Raw genomic sequence first — 22,500 nt, forward strand, 5'->3', positions numbered from 1 at the left:
TACACCCTCCCTCTTCAGTTTAGAACAACAGCAGAAATTAATAACTAAAAAGTCAAGCTGAAGCGTAGTAATTCGCTTACTCGACTGCAATTTCATAGTCAAACAAAGCAGCTCACGACTGGACATCCATTTCACACAAAAAGCCTATAAATCGAAAGGTATTAATTAAGTGTGGACAGTCGCCACAGTAATAATGAATTCAGTTCCAAATTAAGCAACCGTAGCCGGCCACAAAACCGCGTGACAAATAAGACAAAAGATTGTTATAACTCAATCGGTGTTGGAGATTTTGCCAAAAATTGCAGGTTCGAGCCTATCAAACCGCTTTTCTGGTTTTCGCTTTTGCATCCAGCCAAGCATAGATTTCTTTTTATTTTGAAAAATGTTCTTTTTAAAGCGATAAACGATACTGAAATACCTATACATTTGTAATATTTTCAAAAAAGATGATTTGACAAAAAAAAATCAATGGTTAGCTATATTCTGTATTTGGGGGTGAAACGTGCCACATAAAAAAAAAATTAATTCAATTCAATTCAAAGACCTTTAGTTATAAAAACGAGCGATAAAAAATAAGAACGACGTTTCGATCGCTCCAAGGTCATTTTCAAGACCGTGGAGCGGTCGAAACGTCGTTCTTTTTTTTTATGGCTCGTTTTTATAACTAAATGTTTTAGTAAGAACTTATTACTTCGAATTCAAAGACCGCCGGAAATTTAGCTTTTTTCTCAAACCGAAAGTCAGTTCGTTTACGCGAGGAAGGGCGAGGAAAACCCTTCGATGCAAACAATAGTTTGTGCGGCTATTTGTGCTTGTGAGTGGGTTTTCTGGCCAGCTCATCATATGATGACGTCAGTCACCGGAAGTAACATTTCACTTCCTTAGCAACGCGCGAAAAATCCGTCTGTGGGCTTCTCTCGAGGCCTTCTTCGCTTAAATTTCTCAAATTTCGTCGCCTCTACTCTCGTGCTCTTTCCTGCTCTTTATCCCGTTGCTCGTCACTGATATGATTTCACGCCAGAAAAACGCCGGTTTGCCAAATGCAACGCTACCACTCGTATCGTCACGTGATCCATCTTGGATGACGCCGTTGGTGAAATCTTTGATCAGGAGAAAAACAAAAATCGGCTCAACTCAGATGGGTCTCTTGCAGGAAGTTAACTCAAAGATCAATTGCTTCATTTGTAAGAACAGACGGAATCTACTCAACGTGCCCGTCGGATCCAAGGAATGGTGGAGGCAAGTGGATAATCTATCACAGCGTTGTCATTCTTCTGCAAAGGTTTCTTTAGATACACAATCTCTACAAGAACTCAATGATTATTTTGCTGATCTCTGCTGAGACCTAGATTACAAAGAGCCTACGCTGGCGGAGGTTTGTGAAGAAATCCAGGCACCGGAGATATCAGAAAGACATGTATGGATGTGCCTACAGTATTTAAAGAAAACGGCGACCGGACCAGATATGATACCATACTGGATTTGGAAAAATCATGCAGAAATTTTCGCCCCTATAATATATAAAATTTGGAACTTGTCCTTGAAGTCTAGTACCTGGCCTTCATCGTGGAAGAGAGCTCACGTGACCCCACTCCCTAAAGTAGATGTCCCCAAGGATAAAAGTGAATACAGAGGAATTAGCGTAACACCAGTGATCGCGCGCGCTTTTGAGAGGTCCGTCTATAACATCCATGCGCGGGACACTGTAGAGCAACATCTAAGCTCTACTCAGTTCGCCTACAGGACTGGCAGCAGCTGCACAGATGCTCTTGTGAGCATGCAGCACGTTGTTTATAGTTATCTTGACAAACCGAACTGTAAAGCTGTTCGCCTGTTCGCAATGGACTTCATTAAAGCGTTCGATTGTGTTAACCATGAAATGCTAACCAATAAGCTTAAGCGATTACCATTAGATCCCGACATTATTAATTGGTACCTTAGCTTTCTCGATAATAGTCAACAACGAGTTGTTTACAATGGCTTTGAGGGTCAGTGGAAAAAGATTAATAGAGGGACAATACAAGGAAGTGTTAGTGGCCCATATTTATTTAACATCTTTATAAACGATTTAGAGCTTGTATTAGGTAACCAACCTGCTCTTTTCAAATATGCCGATGATTCCAGCATTATTGTTCCTATCTGGAGTAACGGCTTATGCCGCACAGATCTAGTGGACGAGTTTTTAACATGGACAAATAATAAAAAAATGGTATGTAATCCCGTAAAGTGTAAGGAGCTGGTCTTCCTTAAGAGTAATTACAATGACAATACCCAAATTCACAACATTCAACAATGTAATGAATTACTACTCTTTTTTTATTTAACATCTTTATAAACGATTTAGAGCTTGACTGTCAGAAGACTGTCAGAATTCGTATCTGTGAAATACTTAGATTTTTTGTCATAAGATAAATGTTTATTGTGTTTATTATGTGTAATATGCGCACGATCCTGTTATCCAGCTCTTAGCTGCAAGTGGGTCTGAATAAACAACTCTATCTATCTATCTATCTATCTATCTATCTTGGGCGTTACTTTTCAAAGTAATTGTAAATACAACCTTCACGTTAAATCGAAACTATTGAAGGCCAATAAGTGCCTTTTTATTTTAAGATCGCTAAGAAAAGAAGGGATGTGTCAGGAAGGGGTGGACCGGCTTTTTAACACAGTAGTTTTACCGAATTTCACGTATGCCCTGTCTGTATATGGGGCGCCTGACTCTGATCTCACTGCTATACAATCATTTTTAGACATAAGTTTTAAAAGAAAATATATATCGGTTAAAATAGACATTCGTAGCATTTTAGAAGAATCGGACTTGAATTTATATACGTCACGCTCAATTAGTCCTTGTCCTATTTTCTGCATATTACCGAAAGAAAAGGAAACAAATTATAACTTAAGGAAAACATCTGTAAAGCGCCCAGCAGTTAATACTGAAAGGTTGAAGAACTCGTATGTGAATAGACTAATTTTTAAATATAGTATTTAGGTTGCTAGATTATTGATGTTATTTTTATTAATATAGCTATATAGCTGTAATTTCTTAAATTTCATATATTTGTAACTCGAGATATGTTCTTTTATCACGAGATAATAAAGATTATTATTATTATTATTATTATTATTATTATTATTTATTATTTTCCGCCAAGGAAAATTTTCAGCGGAGCTCAAGCGCATCAGCGGAGCACCATAGTAAGGACTGATAGAATAAATGAAATTTCTTATATTTGAACGGTGTAATGGACATGAAATGAACGTTTCAAAGATCGGGATTCGAACCAATGACCTTGCTATTGCACTGCACTCGCGAGATTTTTTCAAGCTTCCTTGAAAAAAAACTCAACTTAACTTGATTACAATGGTAATTTTAAGAGATAAACAAATAAAAATGAAGTTTTATTAACAAGCATAGGCAACCAAGGATAAATAACTTTTTCTTCTTCAATTTTTCTTCTTTTTAAATGAAAAATGCAGTGCGAAGTATGAAAACTTTAAAAACGGTCTCAATTTACAAATATAGCGCCCTTAACCGAATGAATCCTTCAAGTTGGTTGTACCGGCATTTGTCGTTTTTCGCTTTCGGTGTTTTTAGTATGGATACCTTTACTGAAACTGAAACCTAAGAAAAGCATACTTGGATGAAATTTAATCCTCTGTATGACTATGAGTGTAGTCCTGACAAAGACAGTTGTTGGTGACTTTTTTTCACAACCTTATCGGCCCAGCGTAAACTGGGAGGGTGTAATCAGTCTGTCAGATGATCTATATGTTATCGGCCATGAAGACTGTGAACTGTAATTTGTGCGCTTCAATCCGCCTTACGAGTGAAGGCCAGGGTTGGTTTATTGTAAGTGAGACAATTGCTTATTTTTGGTAGGTTGGAAAGGCAGAACTCGGAATTCGGAATCTAGAATCAGGAATGCAAAATATTGAATCCAGTATGCGAAATCGATCGAGCACTGGCTTTCTGGAAGGAAGGAAGGAAGGAAGGAAGGAAGGAAGGAAGGAAGGAAGGAAGGAAGGAAGGAAGGAAGGAAGGAATTTATCGGCGCTGGGAACTTAAAAGAACACGAAAATTTCGTTGTGTTACTTTTTTCATAGCTTTGACAGCTCTGATTGAACAGGAAGTAGTTTCTCTATCTCGTCAACAATCTGGCTTTGCCCACAATCTTAAGCCTCTTCTCAAGTTCACAGCTAGCTATTTCATATCGGAAATCGCCCTCTCTTCAAAATTGATTTAAAATTGCGCCAGAAGAAACTGAAGAGGAGTTACGTTGACGTTGTGTCACTATAAGCATGCCCTCAACGAGTACCAAGGTAATCCACGTAACACCTGGCGAATTGTCAATCAGCTTATGTCTAGGAAATCACACAATTCTGTCATAAACGAAATTAAGCTCCCTTGCGGCAATTCTATTTATGATTCTCATGAGCTGTCTAACGCCTTTGATGATCATTTTTCGTCTATTGGGCCCAAGTTAGCAAATAATAGTCATGCCAATAAAGACAATTCTTCACATTTGGATTATTTAACTGAGACTGGTCACTGCACACTCGAATTAAAACCGACCAGCGTCTCCAAGGTTCTTCCGCTTTTATCCAGATTATGTAAATCCAAATCTACTGGTTTGGACAAAATATCTGCAAAACTCTTGCGCGAATGTGCTGATTTAATAGCCGAATCAATCTGTACTATCTTTAATCAATCTATTGTCTCTGGAATTTTCCCTGATCAATGGAAACTTTCGAAAGTCATCCCCTTGTTCAAACAGGGTAATCGTTCAGATCTAAACAATTACCGCCCAATTCCAGTAATTCCAGTTGCAGCTAAAGGCTTCGAGAGAATCATTTATGATCAACTCTATAATTACTTTACTATACACAAACTAATTTCAAGACACCAATCGGGATTTCGCCCTCTTCATTCTACTGTCACTGCTTTACTTGAAGGTGCTGATGGTTTACAGCATTGACCCCAGGGTAAGGTAAACGCAGTCGTTTTCTTGGATTTAAAGAAAGCCTTCGACACCGTCGATCACGATATTCTTTTGTCTAAACTTATGAAATATGGTGTCCATGGCACTTCATACGATTGGTTTAGATCATACTTGGGCTGCCGCAAACGATTTTTCTATAAATGGTTCTCTCTCTTGGGACAGTTTCCTTACTTGTGGTATACCTCAAGGTACAATTCTGGGTCCACTCTTTTTTATAACGTATATCAACGACTTACCTAACTGTCTATCAAATTCTGAACCTCGAATGTATGCTGATGATACACACATAACCTTTGCTAGTAATAACATCCAAAATATTAACACTGTTTTAAATGAGGATCTTGCTAGAGTTGAAAAATGGCTAACTGCTTACAAGCTTACTCTTAACGCATCTAAGACTGACTTTCTGTTGATCGGATCGAGGCAAAGGCTAAGCTCGTTTCACAACCCTCCGTCACTTATGATTGACGGTGCACCTATAACTCAAGTTACTTCTACGAAATCTCTAAGTGTTCATATTTATCAGACTTTATCCTGGAATGTTCATGTTGAGAATTTATGTAAGAAAATCGGCTCTGGTATTGGAGGGGTTGAAGAGAGTGAGGTTTTTCGTTCGACATGAGATTCTCCGATCAATCTTCATGTCGTTAATACAGCCTCACTTTGATTACTGCAATTCTGTTTGGGGATATTACGGCAAAACCCTAGCCAGTAAACTTCAAAAACTTTAAAATCAAGCTGCGCGTAACCTCACTTACTCGAACTACGATGCCAACGCTCATAACTTTATCCAAAAATTTGGATGGATAAAACTTGATTCTCAATGAACAATCCATAAGGCTGTGATGATTTTAAAGTCGCTTAATAGGCTTGCTCCCGATTACCTTAGTTCCAAGTTTGTTGACCGTATTAGTGTCTCTAATTACTCCTTAAGGGACACAGAGGACAAACTAGCTATCCCACAGCCACACCCAAACTATATGAAAAATAGCTTCAGTTATTCTGGAGCAGTTATTTGGAATAGTTTACCAATCGAGTTGCGGCAGGCTGATTCCTAAGAGCTGCGAGCGTCTCCTTTCATCAAGTTAAATCTACAATGTTTACACACGGCACTCATGTAAAGCAGGTTTTATTTTGTCATTTAATATTATAGTTGGATTTACTGATTATTTAGAGTAATTTTAGAATAATGTAGTTTTAGTCGTTGTCATAATTTGTAACCCTGTACTGTAGTGGAGATACTGTTGATGGTGCTGTTACTCTTTTGAAGCATGCTCTATTAGAATTATACAACTGGTGTTCGGAAAATAACTTATCCCCTCACTCGACAAAATGCGAAGCTATGTTGTTAACGAAAACGCAGTTCATTGGGCCTCTAAATTCAGTAATTATAGGCAAAGACCGGATTGAATGGGTAAATCATACTCGACTTGTAGGTGTCACTATAGATCACCGTCTTTCGTGTTCACGCCATCTTAACGACGTGAAAAAGAACTTTTTCAACAAACTAAACCTGTTAAAACGCAGTTCCTTTCTAAGTAAGAATGCCTTACTGGACTTTTATTTTAAAGTCATTCTACCCTCCGTCTTATATGGCCTTATTGCGTGGAGAGGGTGTATCAACGCAGGGCAACTAAACTCCCTTGAAATGCTCCACCAAAGGGCGGCAAGGGTGATATACAAGCTACCCAAGGACTTGCCCTCTTCTGATGTCTATCAACACACAAACTGGGACACTATAGACTATATGTACAAACTCCGTTTAATCAAACTATTTTACAAAATTGCATGTTAGCGAAGAAGCTACTCCTACATTATCTTATTTAGTGAACAGGCCTTTTACCAACTACAATCTTAGAAACTGTAACAGGATTACCGTCCCACGATTTAATTCCTATTTTCTGAAAAACTCAGTTGGAAACAGAGGAACCATCCTATGGAACCATGTATACGCCCATTACACAGGAAACAACTTCAAGACATTCTTCCGCATTGTTAAGAGAGACACTTACGTTAAGAATATTAATTTTAATGCCCAGTCAGTTCAATCACTCTCTAGATTTCATAATGATTTTAAATGTTTTTGAGTCTCTTTTACAGACCGTTTATTATTTTTTAGTTGCAGATGTCTATTCTTAAACAGTTCTACCTTGTACCTCAATTATCTAAATTAGAATTTGGACATACACATTTTATTTTATGTAATATTTCTAGTATAATAACACAGTCACGACCCCACAAGCACGTCAGTGCTTTTAAACTTTATCGTGTTTAAATAAAGAATGTGTATGTATGTGTATGTAATTCTGATGAGTTTACCGAGAAGCAATTTATCGTTAAATACACCGTGTCATGTTTTCTCTCACACTCGGTCGTTTCTCTTCAGTGGTCACCTACAATCAGATACTAGCTTAAATTGAAGGTTCATTTTATAAACATAGTATTTTCCTAAAACAGAACGGGGGCAAGATCGATCACACAACACTCAACCAGTGTAATAACTCTACCGGGCCGATTTTTTTTTGTGCGTGATATTCTTTAAGATAATGTAGTCTGGGGATTAAGAAGAATGCTACTCAGCCTTGCTAAATGCAAAGAGGGCGGATGTGTCAATTATGTTATTACCTATAATAAGTTTGTGAAAGTTGATAGTCTGCGCCGCTGACGGTAATAAAACCTCGTCTGTGGCGCAAGTAAAAGTCATACCAATAGGGGATACATGATAAGTTAAGCCTGTATTTATATGTTTGGTCGCACATAAATGGAAGGTCTAGAATTTACTTCGTAGCGCGCCTCTGGACTCGCTCGAGCTTCCGAATCAGATCTTTAGACTGCGGAGACCAGACTTGCGTGGCATAGCCAAGATGGGATCTTACTAGGGTGAGATATGCCGAGCGTCTGACCGTAGTGCTTTTGGCGAGTCTGGTGTTTCTCCTTACATATCCCAGGAGCCTGCTGGCCTTAGCGCATTGCTCATTGACTTGCCTGTTCCACGTGAGGTTATCCGCGATGTAAACACCAAGATCCATTTCGGCCGAGACAACTTCAAGCTGTGAGCCGGCCATATGATAGTTATAGATGACAGGTTTAAGTTTCCCGGTAATGCGCTCCTCTTTGCATTGCTGTAGTTAAAGTTTACGCTGGCAGAATCTGACCAAGTGACCAGGTCAGACAGGTCCTCTTGAAGTTGTTCTGCATCGCGCGTTGATGAAATCTCTTTGAAGACCTTTGTATCGTCAGCGAAAGCAGCAATCTGGGATGATCTAACTGTGCCTGGCAGAGAGTTTACATACAGAAGGAACAACATAGGGCTCAGGATTGAACCCTGTGGGACCCCTGATGTAAAAAGGTAAGGGGCTCGATGTTGCACCCAATGTAGTCACTCGCTAAGATCGATTGTGCGGGTACGATTCTAGCCAAGTTAGCAGGTTCCCCCCAAACAAAATTGACGTAGCTTTCTTAGGAGTTTTTCGGGGTTTACGTTGTCAAAAGCTTTTGACATGTCCAAGTAGATTATATCTACTTGTCCTCCTCTATCCAGCTTTGCGCCAATATGGTCTAAACCTTCAACAAGCTGAGCTACACATGACCGATCAGCCATGAAACCATGCTGACAAGCGCTGATAAGATTGAAAACATGGTCTCTGATAGCATTGAATATACACCTTTCCATGACTTTCGAAACAAGAGAAAGTAACGAGAGCGGTCTGTAGTTTTCCACTTGTTCTTTATTATTCTTTTAAAATAAGGGGACAATATTCGCTATTTTCCAATCTTCCGGCAGACAGCCTAACCTTAGCGACTTGTTGAACAATTCAGTAAGCGAGGTTGCTATCAAGTCGGCTGTTTCTTTCAGAATTTTGGCAGATTCGTCTGGTCCAGTAGCTTTACTGGCATCAAGATTACGCAGGATTAGTGCAACTTGACATACTGAGAGAGTTACATCAATCAATAACAGATCTGTGTCTGGTAACCAACCGTTCTTCCTTTGAGGCAGTTAAGTTCCTTGATCAGGCGCGACTACTGACACAAAATACTGATGGAGTAACTCCGCAACTTCGCTTGGGGTGGAGGCTTTAACTCCTGTGTTGTCACTGGTTGGCACGGTAATCGTTTCAGGGAGGTTTTTGTGATTTGATTTCACTTTCAAAACCGACCAAAAACGTTTCAGGGTCAATTTTTAAGTAAGATTCCGTATCCAGAAAGAACGCCTCCCTACATTCGCGGAGTCTGCTTTTCATGTCAGAACTCAGAGACCTAAACTTCTCTTTTAGGAGGCTTGACGTACTTTGCCGTTCAATATCTTTGGTATTGAATCTCTCTTGTTAATGAGATTTATGATGAAGCCACTGATCCAAGGGAGTGGGTTAGCTCCTTTGAGTTTCTTTTTCGGAATAAAGTCGGCCAGTCGAAGTAAACAAACTATTACAACTATCACAAGCTTTTCATTCTTTCTAGAACATTATAAAAGGGTGGCTGACCCTCTGTCTGTCAGAAAAGATCACTAACATCTATATCTTTCGCCACTGTTATTTTCCTTCCTGACAAGCCACCCTCCCCCCCCCCCCCCCTTCCTTATCAGTGTAAGATTCGATACTACTTCTAAGTTTCTTTTAGTTATTAAGACCAGAAACCCATAAGGGTTGAAACATGTAACGGCCCCTTGTGAGCTGGGAAACAAGCTTCTGAATATTCAATTTGCTAAGTACCATATTTGGAACAACAAGAGCGAGGGGTTTCCAAATATGGTACTTAGCACTGAAACATTCAACCAATCAGTTCGCACTGAATAGTCGGAAGCTGTGAACGCGCGTTACACGTTTCAACCCTTATGGGTTTCTGTTAAGACCTAATTAGTTATATAAATGTAAAACCCTCTCCCGTTCTGTAGTGTTTATGTTAGTATATTAAAGTAAGGAAAGTATTGTAAGTAAGATAGTTTTCTTGTTCTTACTGGATTGCCAGTATGGCAATCCCCGTCGGAAAATGGCTAAGATTTAGTCGTTTTTTAATTTTTTTCCGTGTCGGTAAAAGTCTTACCTGCCACTCCCCTGCTAAGTGGTGTCTTTGTGCATACAGTCTTCTGTGCGTATTTTGTTAGGCTTGAGGGGGTCGGGGTAATGTGTAGATTTCTCTGGTGCACACAAGAGAACATTTAATTAACCTGCAATGGCGTCGAAATTCATTGTAACGCGAATGGCGTTTAAGTGGATCTTTAAACAAAATATACCCTTATGGAGCTCAAGAATGGAACGTCAATTGAATAAAACTGACTTTATTATGATCGGAACTCGTCAGCAATTAGCTAAAGTCAATGTAACTAGCATACGAGTGGGAAATCACCTGATAACCAAGTCCAGATCTGTTAGGAATCTGGGTACTTGGTCCAATGTTACATTTGATATGTCCGAACATGTGACCAATCTTTGTAGTGCATCATTCTTTCAGTTACACAATATAAGACGCATAAGAAAATATTTAACGCAAGAAGCGGCCGCAACACTGGTGCACTCTTTTGTCACATGCAGAATCGATTAGTGCAATAGCTTATTGTATGGTCTACCTGACTACCAGTTATCCAAGCTTCAAAGGGTCCAAAACTCGGCCGCCAGATTAGTTTATGAGGAAAGTAAATTCTGTCACATTACCCCATTATTGATGAAACTTCATTGGCTTCCCATAATCTACAGAATCAGGTTCAAAATAGCACTTTTAACGTACAAGGCAACCAGTGGCTTAGCGCCGTCCTACATAAGTAATCTTACCGGTGCAAATTACTCTTTGCGATCTGGCAACGAATTACTTTTAAATTTTCCTTTACGTAAGTCTTATTCTACACTCGGTGACCGTTCTTTTAGTATGGCTGCCCCTCACGTTTGGAATTCACTTCCTTCCTTCATTAGGAAAGCCACCACAATTAACAATTTTAAGAGTCAACTTAAAACTTATTACTTTAAATTAGCATATTTTTAGTTTACAGGAATTAACAATTTTATTGGTACTTTGAATTCATGTAATTAATTTTAAGTTAACTTACAAATCTATTTATGAACATATTCTTAGGTTCTATGAACTGATAAATTTGATTGGTATTTTAATCCATGTTAAGCGCATACGATCATTCTGTCATGACGCATGCGCTATATAAGTTTTTAAGTTATTATTATTATTATTAAACAAGACAGGCGATGAAAAATAAATATCTGAAATCTTAAAAGCGACGAGTAATGGACTTCGACAACAATCTTTCGCCCATCGAGCCGAAATCAAAGTGAGCTGTATTTCTAATATGGTGCCCAGTGTGAAGTTATGTACGACACTGAAACCAAATGGCAAATTCTCTGGTAATTTATGGGTTCAACAAAGAAGGAATCGAACACCTTAAGTGGATCTGTGATCTCTGTTGTCTGGCTATTTTTATTCATTTGTACTCAGCTCTGCACAGTCTTGCGGTAACAATTGGAAATTTTGCTAATTCTTGTTAACCTTCAATGTCGTCGAAAGTCATTGTAACGCGAATGCAGTTTTAGTTTAAACAAAATATACCCTCATGGAGCTAAAGAATGGAACGTCAATTGGATGAACAACACAGGCGGAGAAAAATAAATATCTGGAATCTTTAAGGCGACGAGTAATGGTCTTCGACAACAATTTCATTTTTCGCCGTTGAATATCAAGTGAGCTTTGCTTCCAATATTTTACTAACTTGGTATTATATACAACACTGAAATCAAATGACAATTTTTTTATGCATTTAACAAACATTGAAGGAATCGAACGCCTCGAATGCATTACAGTGTTTACCTAAGTCGCATCTAAGTTGTCTGGTAAATTACATTTATTGTGTACTCAACTCTGCAAAGGTGAAAAAAAAATTGGAAATGTGACAGTGAAGAGTTATTTGAAGGAAAGCTTGTTGACTCTTTTGTGCTTCATTCGTTACGGTCAAGGTTCTTTCGAAAAGAGTTTCATGTGAACTGTCAGAAGTTTATTTAATTGCATATGATTTGTGACACGGATTGAGTGTAGTGAGTGTGTTGAAATAGGAAGGGTTTTTTGCCTCTAATAGCAAATATGTTGTTTGTTTCTTTCGCTGAAAAAGGCTTTTGTGAGATTTCCAGCCTTTGTGACTTTTAATATCATGTTGTGTAATCTTCGAGCTTACAAATTTGCATACGTGGGTTGAAAATGTAATACGGGAGAATTTTTGTGGTAGTGCACTGTAAGCAGCGGTGCATAAGTCACGAAAATAAACAGGTCTGTTGGAAGAGTACTTGCGTTTCAACAAAATGACCCCCCAAATTAGCAAAAAATTGTGACGCTGATGAATAATAAAATAGCTGCTATTTCCAAAACGATGGAATTACCTGGTGATAGATAACCTCGTCTTGGAGAGTAAATTTTTGACTTACACAGAAACAATGGTCAACCTCAAGAGTTGGGCGATTGTGATCTTGTGTTGAATTCGCACATTTCTTGTGAAACTTTATAATTGAAAGAAAAAAAAAATTAACTAAAATCCCCGCTATCTTGCCATCATTTGACACAGATGCTTCACTGTTTGGCGAGTAAACACGCCGCGGTAACTTGATCACGGCGCCCGCTGAATTCGATGTCACTTTCGATTTTGCGCTTTACTTTCTGCAGCCAAAAGTACAATAACAAAACTGAACGTAGCAAAAATCTCCCAAATTGTTTTTTGCTGATGGTAACTTCATAAATCATACGCTGAAGAAGGAAATGGAAGATTTAAAAGAATCTGCCAACTTCTACGGGAGAGAGCTTAATTAAAGACTTGAAAGAGTCGTTGCAAAAAACGAAGGACGAAAACAAGGAATTGAAAAATACGCTAGCTTCAACAAGGAATGAGCTAATAACAACGAAGGAGAATCTTAGAAAGCAGAAAGAAGAATCGGAAAGACAATGGGCACACCAAGATAATTTGGAACAGTGCAGTAGGAAGATTAACGGCATTCCACAAGATGCTTATCCTAGTACAGAGGCCGCGGTCATTAAAGTTGCCGAAGCCCTAACCATTACAGTAGAACCGGAGAATATCGAAATTTCACATAAGCTGAATCACGGCAGGGCCATAATTGTGAAATTTTGCAGTCATAAAGTGAAATCGAAACTTTATAAGGAACGTACCAAGCTAAAAGATGTCAAAATCTCAGATATATTTCCTAGCTACCCTTGAAGTGGACAGCAACGGTAGCGTATTTTCATCAATGAAAACCTTACGGCTTATAGGCGAAGAATTGTAAAAGAAGCAAACAAACGGAGACAGGAGGGTACAGTTTCAGTGTGTGGACTTTAGATGGTAAGATTTACATTAAGACCTCGCCTGACGGCTCTCCTGTAAGAATATTTTCCGAAGAGGACCTAGATCACTTATAAATTGAAATAGCGAAACGGCAATATACTGCATGACTGGAGAGGGCCGCTTTTCTTATCAACTAATTAAGAACTCCAAACCATTCAAATTTCTCGCTTCCAAAGTAATTTAGTTTTTTTATCTACGCATTTGTGTGTGTTTGATGTTTTGTATATGCACCCTTCTTTCTTACTCCGCCAAATTGTCATTTTGTTTAATCTACGTTTCTGGATAATTCGCATTAGTTTACGTTTAAATTCACGTTGTAGTCTTCTGTTTTTGTTTACCATATCGAGCACTTTTTGCATTACCTATCGTACACCTAACAGAAAGAATGCAAATGTTCTATCGAGGCTCGTATATTTTTTCCCTGGAGACAAAGCTTGCAACAAAAAACGTGACAGATGAGTATACGTTTTAGGAATATTGTTGTTATTTGTGAGTATATTTTTTCCCTGGAGACAAAGCTTGCAACAAAAAACGTGACAGATGAGTATACGTTTTAGGAATATTGTCCTTATTTGTGTGTGTGTGTGTGTGTGTTTTGGCTGGTTTCCATCCTAAGGTATCCAAGACTGCCACTTTCTCCCTTTCTATTGCATTTTTTTAAAAAAACGGGGACAATTGACTTGAAACTATTATTGAAACGACGTCTAGGAAATTGTCAAAAGAGGAGAGAGATTTTCAACTGGCTTAGAGCAAAAGGCTTTTCAATTTATTTTCTACAAGAAACGCACAGTTCAGAAAAATCAGTGTCGATTTGGTTAGCCGAATGGGGCTATAAAGCTCTCTTTAACAGTTGCAACAGTGCCAGTGCAGGAGTAGCTATCCTATTCAACTTCTCCTTTCTTGTGTGGGAAATGAGGATAAAAGGCCCACACTCTCTCAGTATTATCGTCCAGATTTAATCGTTTCTCGTCCAGAGATTGAAAACAGCCCTAGCACAAAACTACACAATTGAAAAAAATATATCCTACTCATACGAAACTAACTTGTACACGACATTCTGGTCTCCGCTAGGCGAGTCTTCCAGTCCTAGTATATCCATTCTGTAGAGCTCCTCATAGTCATTTGATGCTGTTTATGCAAGAAACATACTGTCCAGATCCGTCTCTGAGCCAAAACGTGTTAACTCGGCGACAGGCTCTCCTATTGCTCCGGTTCGCTGGGCTTCTTGAGTTTTCATCTTTGCGTAGTCGCTTGCTCCCAAAATCACGTGAACAGGGAGTTGACTCTTGCTGTCGGTATCCTCCATTCTCACTCCTCTCAGATGTGGGTACCGTTGGAGTAGTTCCTTGTAGTTTGGGTTTTCAACAGATAACAGTTCTGAGCGTTCAACTGAGGGAGCCCATTCTCTATAAGCCTGCTGGCTTCTTTTGGGCTTCCTCGCCATGAGATTGTAAACAGTAAGACTTTTTTTTTTTTTTTCTTCTCTCTCTTGTACCCCTTATGGCGAATAAATAAATGAAAATGAAATGAAAAATGAAAAATGAAAGGTGCTAGTTTTAAGCGATCCAGTATAACCTGAGGCATACGATACTGTTGCGCCTGTGTCAAGAAGAGCTCGGCAGGTCACGCCATTCACGTTAACCAACACAATAGGATGACATACTTTCTCCTCGTTCAGAGACGCCGTTAAAGCCACTCCCTCACTGTTAGTATGCTGATCTCTTCCCTCTGCTTTGTCACAAATTTGTCACAACCGCAATTGTTTGGCGATTGTGATTTTGTGTTGAATTCGCAGATTTCTTGTCAAAGAGAAAAAAAAAATAACAAAAACAAAAACCCGGTATCTTGCCATTTGATCACGGCGCCCGCTGAATTCGAGGTCACTTTCGATTTTACAATTTACTTGTGCAGCCAAAAGAACAATAAAAAAAATTGAACGTGGCAAAAATCTCCCAACTGTTTTCCGCTGATGGTTTCTTTTTATATTCGCATTTCAAAATTTATGTTGTTTTCATGTCGTAAATTTTGTTGCTGATGGCAAAATATTTTATTTTTGAGGTCACCCATCTAGACACTAACCCCGCCGTACAGGGGTAAACTTTTGTATTACAAAGCTGTCAGACGCTCAGACTTGTGGTGAAAAAGAAGTTGTGAGGGAACTTGAAAATGATCAACATCTCAGCCTCGAAGCCAATGTTTCTCGATTCCCTTGCATTTTCTTCAATCTTTCTGGGTGTAGTATTTTGCTAGTAACCACATGTCCTCTCAGAAGGCTATTTACCTAAGACATCTACCATGGCACTACAATGAGATACGGTACCAAAACAATATCGTGTACTATTAGAGCTACATGTTACGCAAAGACAACTGGAATCTCCTGGGAGACAAAACGCAGCTCAGTTGACAATATGGAATAAAGCGCTGTGTTACTGCACTACCACACGTACACAATGCTTGCCTATTTTTTTCTCTTCTCTTGGCATTTAGAAGTTCTCACCGGCAGAAGCCCTATCGATCGCAGCATGTGCTCTTCGTCTTTGTCACCTTTAAATAGACCGCTTTCATAAATGGCAACCACCTTCATATTCCTTTGCATCTATGTAAATTACACCAACTGCGTTCATTTTGAAACAAAAGGCGCGTTTACACGACAGAGGAAAAATGGCACGGGTCCGATAAAAAGTGGAACGGTTCCAGGCATTTTTGTAAAGAAACAGTGAACTCTTATCCGTTCCGCTACGGGACCATAGGCGCCTATGGACCCGTGCCATTTTTCCTCTGTCGTGTAAACGCGCCTAAAGTTTATTTTCTGTCCCTTGTAGCATCATTTTGCACCCCTCTTCGCTCGGGCGCAAATGATACTGCTCGGGCCACAAATAAACTATATGCCCCAAAGCTGGCCACGATTCGGAAGTAATCATTGGGTATTTTTTATCATTCCAATTAGTGTACTTCTTTCTGCCTATGGCCTGGGGAGCGACTTAAGAAATCCTCTTCTCACCTTTTGTAGCGGCGTCATTTCAAGAAAAGCGCATATAACAAAGCGCACTATTTCCCCTTCTTCCCCTTTCGGGTCATGATGGCATGAAGCCAATTAAATAAATTAAAGGACGTTTGTTTCTTATAGCGTCATTTTCATTTCATATGTCACGAAATCTTATCTATCCCTTGATCTCGAAAACGAGTTTCTGTCTCTTATATCACCCCATCTTGAAAACTCTCGTCGCTGTTTTCGACCGCCCCGCTCTTCGGTGGTCAATCTTTTCTTTCTTTACACAATTGAGATTATCAAATCCTCCTGTTTGAAACACCAGCCGACGCAGCACTGAGGTACAAACCCAACTTATCTATCAATGAATCTAGTCAGCTTAGCTTTAGCCACTGGTGTCTGATTGTTTCGGCCGGTATAGACCTCTTTCATAATGGCGGCCAACTAAAAGATTATTTTGTTTTAATGCTAATAAGCCTTTCTAGCCTCGCTACGACGAGCAAATTTCAAAAGAACATATATGCGCGACAAAAGTGATGTGGTTATCATTGTGGGCCGGATCACTTAAAACGGACTGAAAGAGCTTATTGGTTAAAATCTCACGGCGCTCGCACAAGCGGACCGGCCCCGTTAGCGAAAGCGCATCTTGGTGAGCGCAATCCGGAAAGACAATTCGCATTGGGCGCTTCTGAAGCCTCTCAATATCAGCAGAGATACTTCAGGGAGGCTACTGTGGAAAATAGGTACGCATTGTGTACGTGTGGTAGTGCAATAACTTGACAAAGTGCTTTATTCCATAACTGTCAACTGCGCTACGTTTTGTTTTCCAGGACGTAATATGTTGCTCTAATACTACACGATATTGTTTTGGTACCGTAAATCATTACAGTACCATGGTAGATGTCTTCGGTAAATAGCCCCCTGAGAAGACATGTAGCTACCAGTAAAATACTAAACCAGCTTTCTCAAATTGTTTTCTGGGAGGAGGTTATAAGGAAAGTGGAGACGGTTTTGGTGCCAAAGGCACCCGAGCGAGTATCATCTCCAGTGACTTTACTTTAGAGATAAAATTTTGTTGTCTGTTTTGTCTTTCTTTCTCACTTCGTTGTAATAAAAATAAGACATTTTCTGACTGGAAGGAGACGGTCAAACTTTCTGAGGAGGTGACCCATTGAGCCGTCAACCGGCCGGTTTTGAGAAGGCTGCTAAACCCAGAAAGATTGAAGAGAATTAATGGGAATCAAGAAACATTGGCTTCGAGGCTGACATGAAGCTCAACTTCTTAAAGCGTGTACTCTGAGCGTATGACAGCACCCTTCCAACAGACTTGTTTATTTTGGTGTTTCACCCATTTATTTTCCGTTGCGGTTGTTTGGTGACAAGAGGATTTGAAAAGGCTCTTCAGCTTTGTTTTCCCTCTCACCTATAAACACAAAGGCGGCCTCCGCTTCTCTATTTTTCATACAGATGTAATTTTTTAAAAGGAAATTGGAGCGAAAAATTGCATGAATAAATTACAAGAGAAGAAAGAGGTTATCAGTGAAATCAACAGACACAGACTAGCCGATATAATCTACATGTTTACCAATCAGCCAAATTAAAGTAGTGTTGCTGAATGTACACTTACACTCGATGACTAAAAGATTTCGACATACGTGAAAATTAATTTGCGATTTTTTAATGTTTCATTTAATTCAGAAGAGCTCATCTTTCCTATTACTGGGCAATTTTTTTTAGCACAGCGCCGTGGGAATTTAACACAAACAAGCTGATGAAAGCTACATTTTTTGCTGATCGATCGCTTCAATGATCGCAATCCGTTAAAGTGAAACTTAGTGATTCGGCGGAGACAATGAACAAACAGGAGAACCCGTGAAAGGAGGACCGAGTGTTGAAAGCAAGGGAGAATATGGTTGGTGAAGTATGTACCCCAGAAGTGGACAGGAGTGGACTGACTGAAAAACAATTTCATCAGGCTAGACAGTTGTTAATTGAAGAAGCAGATGCATTTGCGAAGATCGGGTTACAGTGACATTGTGTGTATTCCAGAGTTACAGATATCACGCTTACTGATACTCAGCCAGTTCAGGAGAGCTTTCTTCAGTTTCTTGCAATACCACGAAGTTTATTTCCAGAAGTGAAGGTCTACATTGAAAATCTGCTTAACCGACGGTTCATCAGGAAATCTAAGTCACCTTTCTCGAGTAGTGTTGTTCGTGTACGTAAAAAGGAGGGTGGGATGAGACTTTCCATCGATACGAATGATTCCGAATAACGTGTTCAGCTGTTCACGTAAATGAGTTAACTCCTACTGCTAAATGCGACCGGTCGAACGAAAATTTCTTAGCAATAAAGGAAAAGAAAAGAGAAAAAAAAAAAGTAATATTTATTACGGGAGCGCTGATTGGCAAAGTTAATTCTTCCAATAAATAATCTTTAAAATGAATGCTGAATTCCAGTCTTCTAATTCTGCGCCATGAACCGAAAAAAAGAGCTTCAATAGTCCACACTACCATGAGTTTTCTTAACTTCCAATTAGGAAATAAAAACAGACAGCAAAAACCGAGGAATAGAGGAGTAACTTTGCAGCGCTTGAAACCAAGATGCTCTGAAAATTGGGGAAACTCGTGTTCATTGAAAAGATGCGCAGATGACTAGTCGGGTGACAAGTCTACTTCAGCGCGCGACTCGAAGCTAACTGGGCATACGAACATGGATCGTGTCTTGACTTCTAAACTCGTATGGGTATATCTGTTTCGCAAACGGATATAAAATGGTGGACTTGAAAATAGTCTACGGGAACCAATACTAATTGAATATGGAACATTTTCACAAAGAAAGCTTAAATTGACTCAAATCCACTATGTAAAATGGCGTGGTACTAATATATCACGGAAGAAACCATTTTCCGTTTTCGAACCGATTTCGTTTGCGTGACACGTGATACTTTGCATATGCCAAAGTCGTCTCGCCCTGAACGCAAAGTCACGCAACGTTATCTATTATTAACAGTTCCTTCTCGATTTTCAACACTATCCACACATATCAGGAAAATAAACGCAGTTTAAGCATTTCATAGCGCGTAAAAAGATTAAAAGAAGTTTCAAAAGTGTGAAAGGAGACCGAATCATCTTTCTGGTCATCGTGATTCACAGCTCGAATGAAATTACTCTCTTGAAGTATGCAAGCTTTCAAAATTGTCTAGCAGCACGATCGTATAACTTAATTCTCGGAACTAGAACAAATGATAAAATAATAAGGTTTAGCGAAGTGATTTATGACAGGCAGTTTGCGTGGACCACACCGTCAGAAATTGTTGTGAATTTCAGACAAGCCAATCGAACAAATTCTACGTTGACATACAATGATTAACTTACGAAACCAAACAACAGGATTAACTTACCCACGCTGTGGTCATAAAGTTCCAAAACCATCGAAATAAGAACACACAATGATAGTCTCGTTAAAGTCATCCTGTATGATTCGTGGCAATCGTTCAAAAATGGCGGAGGCTGAAAGAACTCATCTTTGTGTTCATCAGTGACCTAACGATTTCAGAATTCGTAAGGCGTGACTTGAATTGAATAGCGGAAGTCTAAAACACGTCAGCCTAGGCAAAATTTATCTATATTTGGAAAATTCGTGTGGATGTGATATAGTCGAAAACAAAGCGGGGCATTCGAAAATAAAACAGCCACTGATTTGAAGAGCGATAAGAAATCACTTACTTAATATCGCAAAAATTTCTTAATTTTACAGCACGCAAACCAAGGTGGCTTCACAACCACTTATCTTCTTGGTTAATTCAAGTATTATTTGGATTGAATAGTTTCTCTTTCCCTTCAAGTTATTTCCGATAGATCATGTGCAGAGGCTTAACTTGTATTCTTGCTATGATGCCATGACGTAATGTCTGTGTCCAAAACTTATTCTCGGACTCCATTCGTTTGTGAACGATTCGTTACATGTGAGTGAACAATACTATCTATGAAGCATGATAATGAGGAAAAATGCAGACAGTGACATCACAAGGTTGAATTTGTGTAATTGTAGTGTAAAATAGGGAGCTTTTTGACACAGGGCAACCGGAAGTGCATGGGCACCCAACGAGAATATTGTTCAAAACCACTTAAACATAGCATTGTTAAACGTATTTTAGTATTTAAAAGGTAGATATAGGCATATTTTTATCCCCTAAAAATTTTTCATCTGTTCGGACTTCCTAGCTGAAAGTCTAGTGATCCGAAAATTATAGGGATCAAAACTTGCCTTTTCGAAAATTTCAGCCAGAAAAAAGGCTCCCGTAAATTCTAGGTGACCTTTTTAGGGCAAAAATCCGTTTAAAATGGGCAATTTTACCATTTTTCAGATGTTCGAAAATCCTAGGAGAGGCAGGCACGCAAGACATTTTACAACAAATGTTCCGAAAATTCTAGATCTCAAATCGTCTTCCGAACAGATATTTTCCGAAAATTGACGTTGGGTGCCCCTGGAAGTGAGATGTGTTCGCTTTAGAACCACATTCGTATTGCTTAGTATCGTTTCTCCATTGGGGAAAATTAGTTCCAAAATCTTTGAGAGAGTTGAATGTACTGTCCTGCCATGCGATATGTTCACTGCCGGCTGCCGCTTGCGGCACAAAAACGTCGCGTGCTTAAGAGGCTGTCTCCGCGGTAAAAGCGGTCCGGTCGATCTGGTTTGAAAAATAGATTTCGCTCGTTTCTTGTGTTGCAAGACTTTCGTGTGCTTATACTAAAACCACAATCCGCTTGATCGGATCATTTAAATTATTAGGGTATCCTTGGTTCACCCGCTCTGGCGCCCTATATCGAGGCTTCAATTTGACTCAACTTTGAAGATCAATTTATCAAGAACTAACGAAGCCTGTGCAAAACGAAAACGAAAGCCAGTCACTTCATGTCTTTTGAATACACAAAGGGGACTTTCATTATATGACGGTACCAGCGAGACTTTAAGGGCACCCCTGTCATACAGCCTGATCTGACAAGCGAACACCGATCAACTTCAAACTCTATTTATGAAAAAGTGAGGCGGTCTTTTTCAATAAAAAAAAACGCAGCTGGAAAGTAAGTACCATACTGTTGTGTAGGGGCGTCAAAAGGAGAGGAATAGTCCTGTCTTAAGACTCAACATTTAATAACATCGGTCAATATGGCGGAAAACCAACACAGACTAAGCACATGGTCACAATTTACCCATGATTCTTCTGGGGCTCGTAAAATAATAATTAACAAGATATGACACATACATAATGTCATTGCGGAGAGAAACGGCTTGCGGCCCGTCCTTGCAATTGATAGAATAATTATAGCTCTCTGAACTTGCCTAGTTTCTAGTCCACGGATTATGTGGTCGGACCCATCCTTGACCAGTTGGAAACATCCTATGCATGGACATGCATACTAAAAGTCCCCAAAGATCAAAGCATGGGTAAGTTCCTTTTGCCTATGTCATGAAAACGAGTCTGTCAACCGGAAGTTGCCGTTTAGCGCTTTTCATTGGTATAATTCGAGTCACTTCGCCAAAACTAAGAACCTATTCTTCGGAACAATGATTTTAGGGCCTTCATCGTGAAAGAACTTTCCACAAATTATATTTAAATTAGTGAATTATTAAAGTCTATTTAGAGTTTGCGTAGCCAGCAGTGAGATCTCATTTTGCCGAACATTACGAGCTTTACCAGTAAGCTAGACGCGTAGGCTTTGAAATCGGGCCGATCGCTAATTCAGGCGCGACCGCAGACTGATTTTCTTAAGTGACAAAATGTAAAAGAAACTGATTTAATTGTTGTCTACTTTGAGTGGTATGAATAAGAGTATCATATCATTAATTACTTTTAAAAAAGACAGTCTCTCTCTGTTCAGTCTCAGCGTCTTTATATACTATTGCCGCGTTTTCCAGGTTCTCGTCGCTATTTGTTGTATCCAGTGAAACTATGATACAAAAGTAATAAAAAAATCAATAAAATTAAAATAAGACCAGAAATCTTATAGACATAACTAAGTGATTATAACTAGTACATAATAACATCATACCTGTCTGATGAAGATGAGGTACAGGTACTTTCAGAGCTTCCGAATACAGCAGTACATTCAAAGCAGCGTCGACAATGAGGTGCGCACGCACTGCACGAGAAATAGCTTTTCCGGCCATTATATGGTCTA

The 22,500-nt window shown here is 39.2% G+C and overlaps 2 protein-coding genes across 3 annotated transcripts in view; both read right to left on the minus strand.

The window, feature by feature from the left end:
- LOC138000892 (uncharacterized) overlaps positions 1–20,174 on the minus strand; it is a 49,953-nt gene extending 29,779 nt beyond the window's left edge. Inside the window, exons 1-2 of one of the 2 annotated variants that reach the window (XM_068847560.1) lie at positions 20,044–20,174; positions 19,719–19,860 (exon numbers count right to left, since the gene is read on the minus strand). In XM_068847560.1, the coding sequence (XP_068703661.1) occupies positions 19,719–19,788 (70 nt within the window). In that variant the 5' untranslated portion in view covers positions 19,789–19,860; positions 20,044–20,174. Of the gene's footprint in view, positions 1–19,718; positions 19,950–20,043 lie in introns of those variants that run through there. The other variant, XM_068847559.1, reaches the window with a different exon arrangement.
- LOC138001499 (cell adhesion molecule DSCAML1-like) overlaps positions 1–22,500 on the minus strand; it is a 124,561-nt gene that overhangs the window by 86,438 nt on the left and 15,623 nt on the right. The gene's annotated exons all lie outside the window — the stretch shown is intronic.

The sequence above is a fragment of the Montipora foliosa genome, chromosome 4 (genome assembly GCF_036669935.1).
Source record: "Montipora foliosa isolate CH-2021 chromosome 4, ASM3666993v2, whole genome shotgun sequence".
In the NCBI taxonomy this organism is placed as follows: Eukaryota; Metazoa; Cnidaria; class Anthozoa; order Scleractinia; family Acroporidae; genus Montipora; species Montipora foliosa.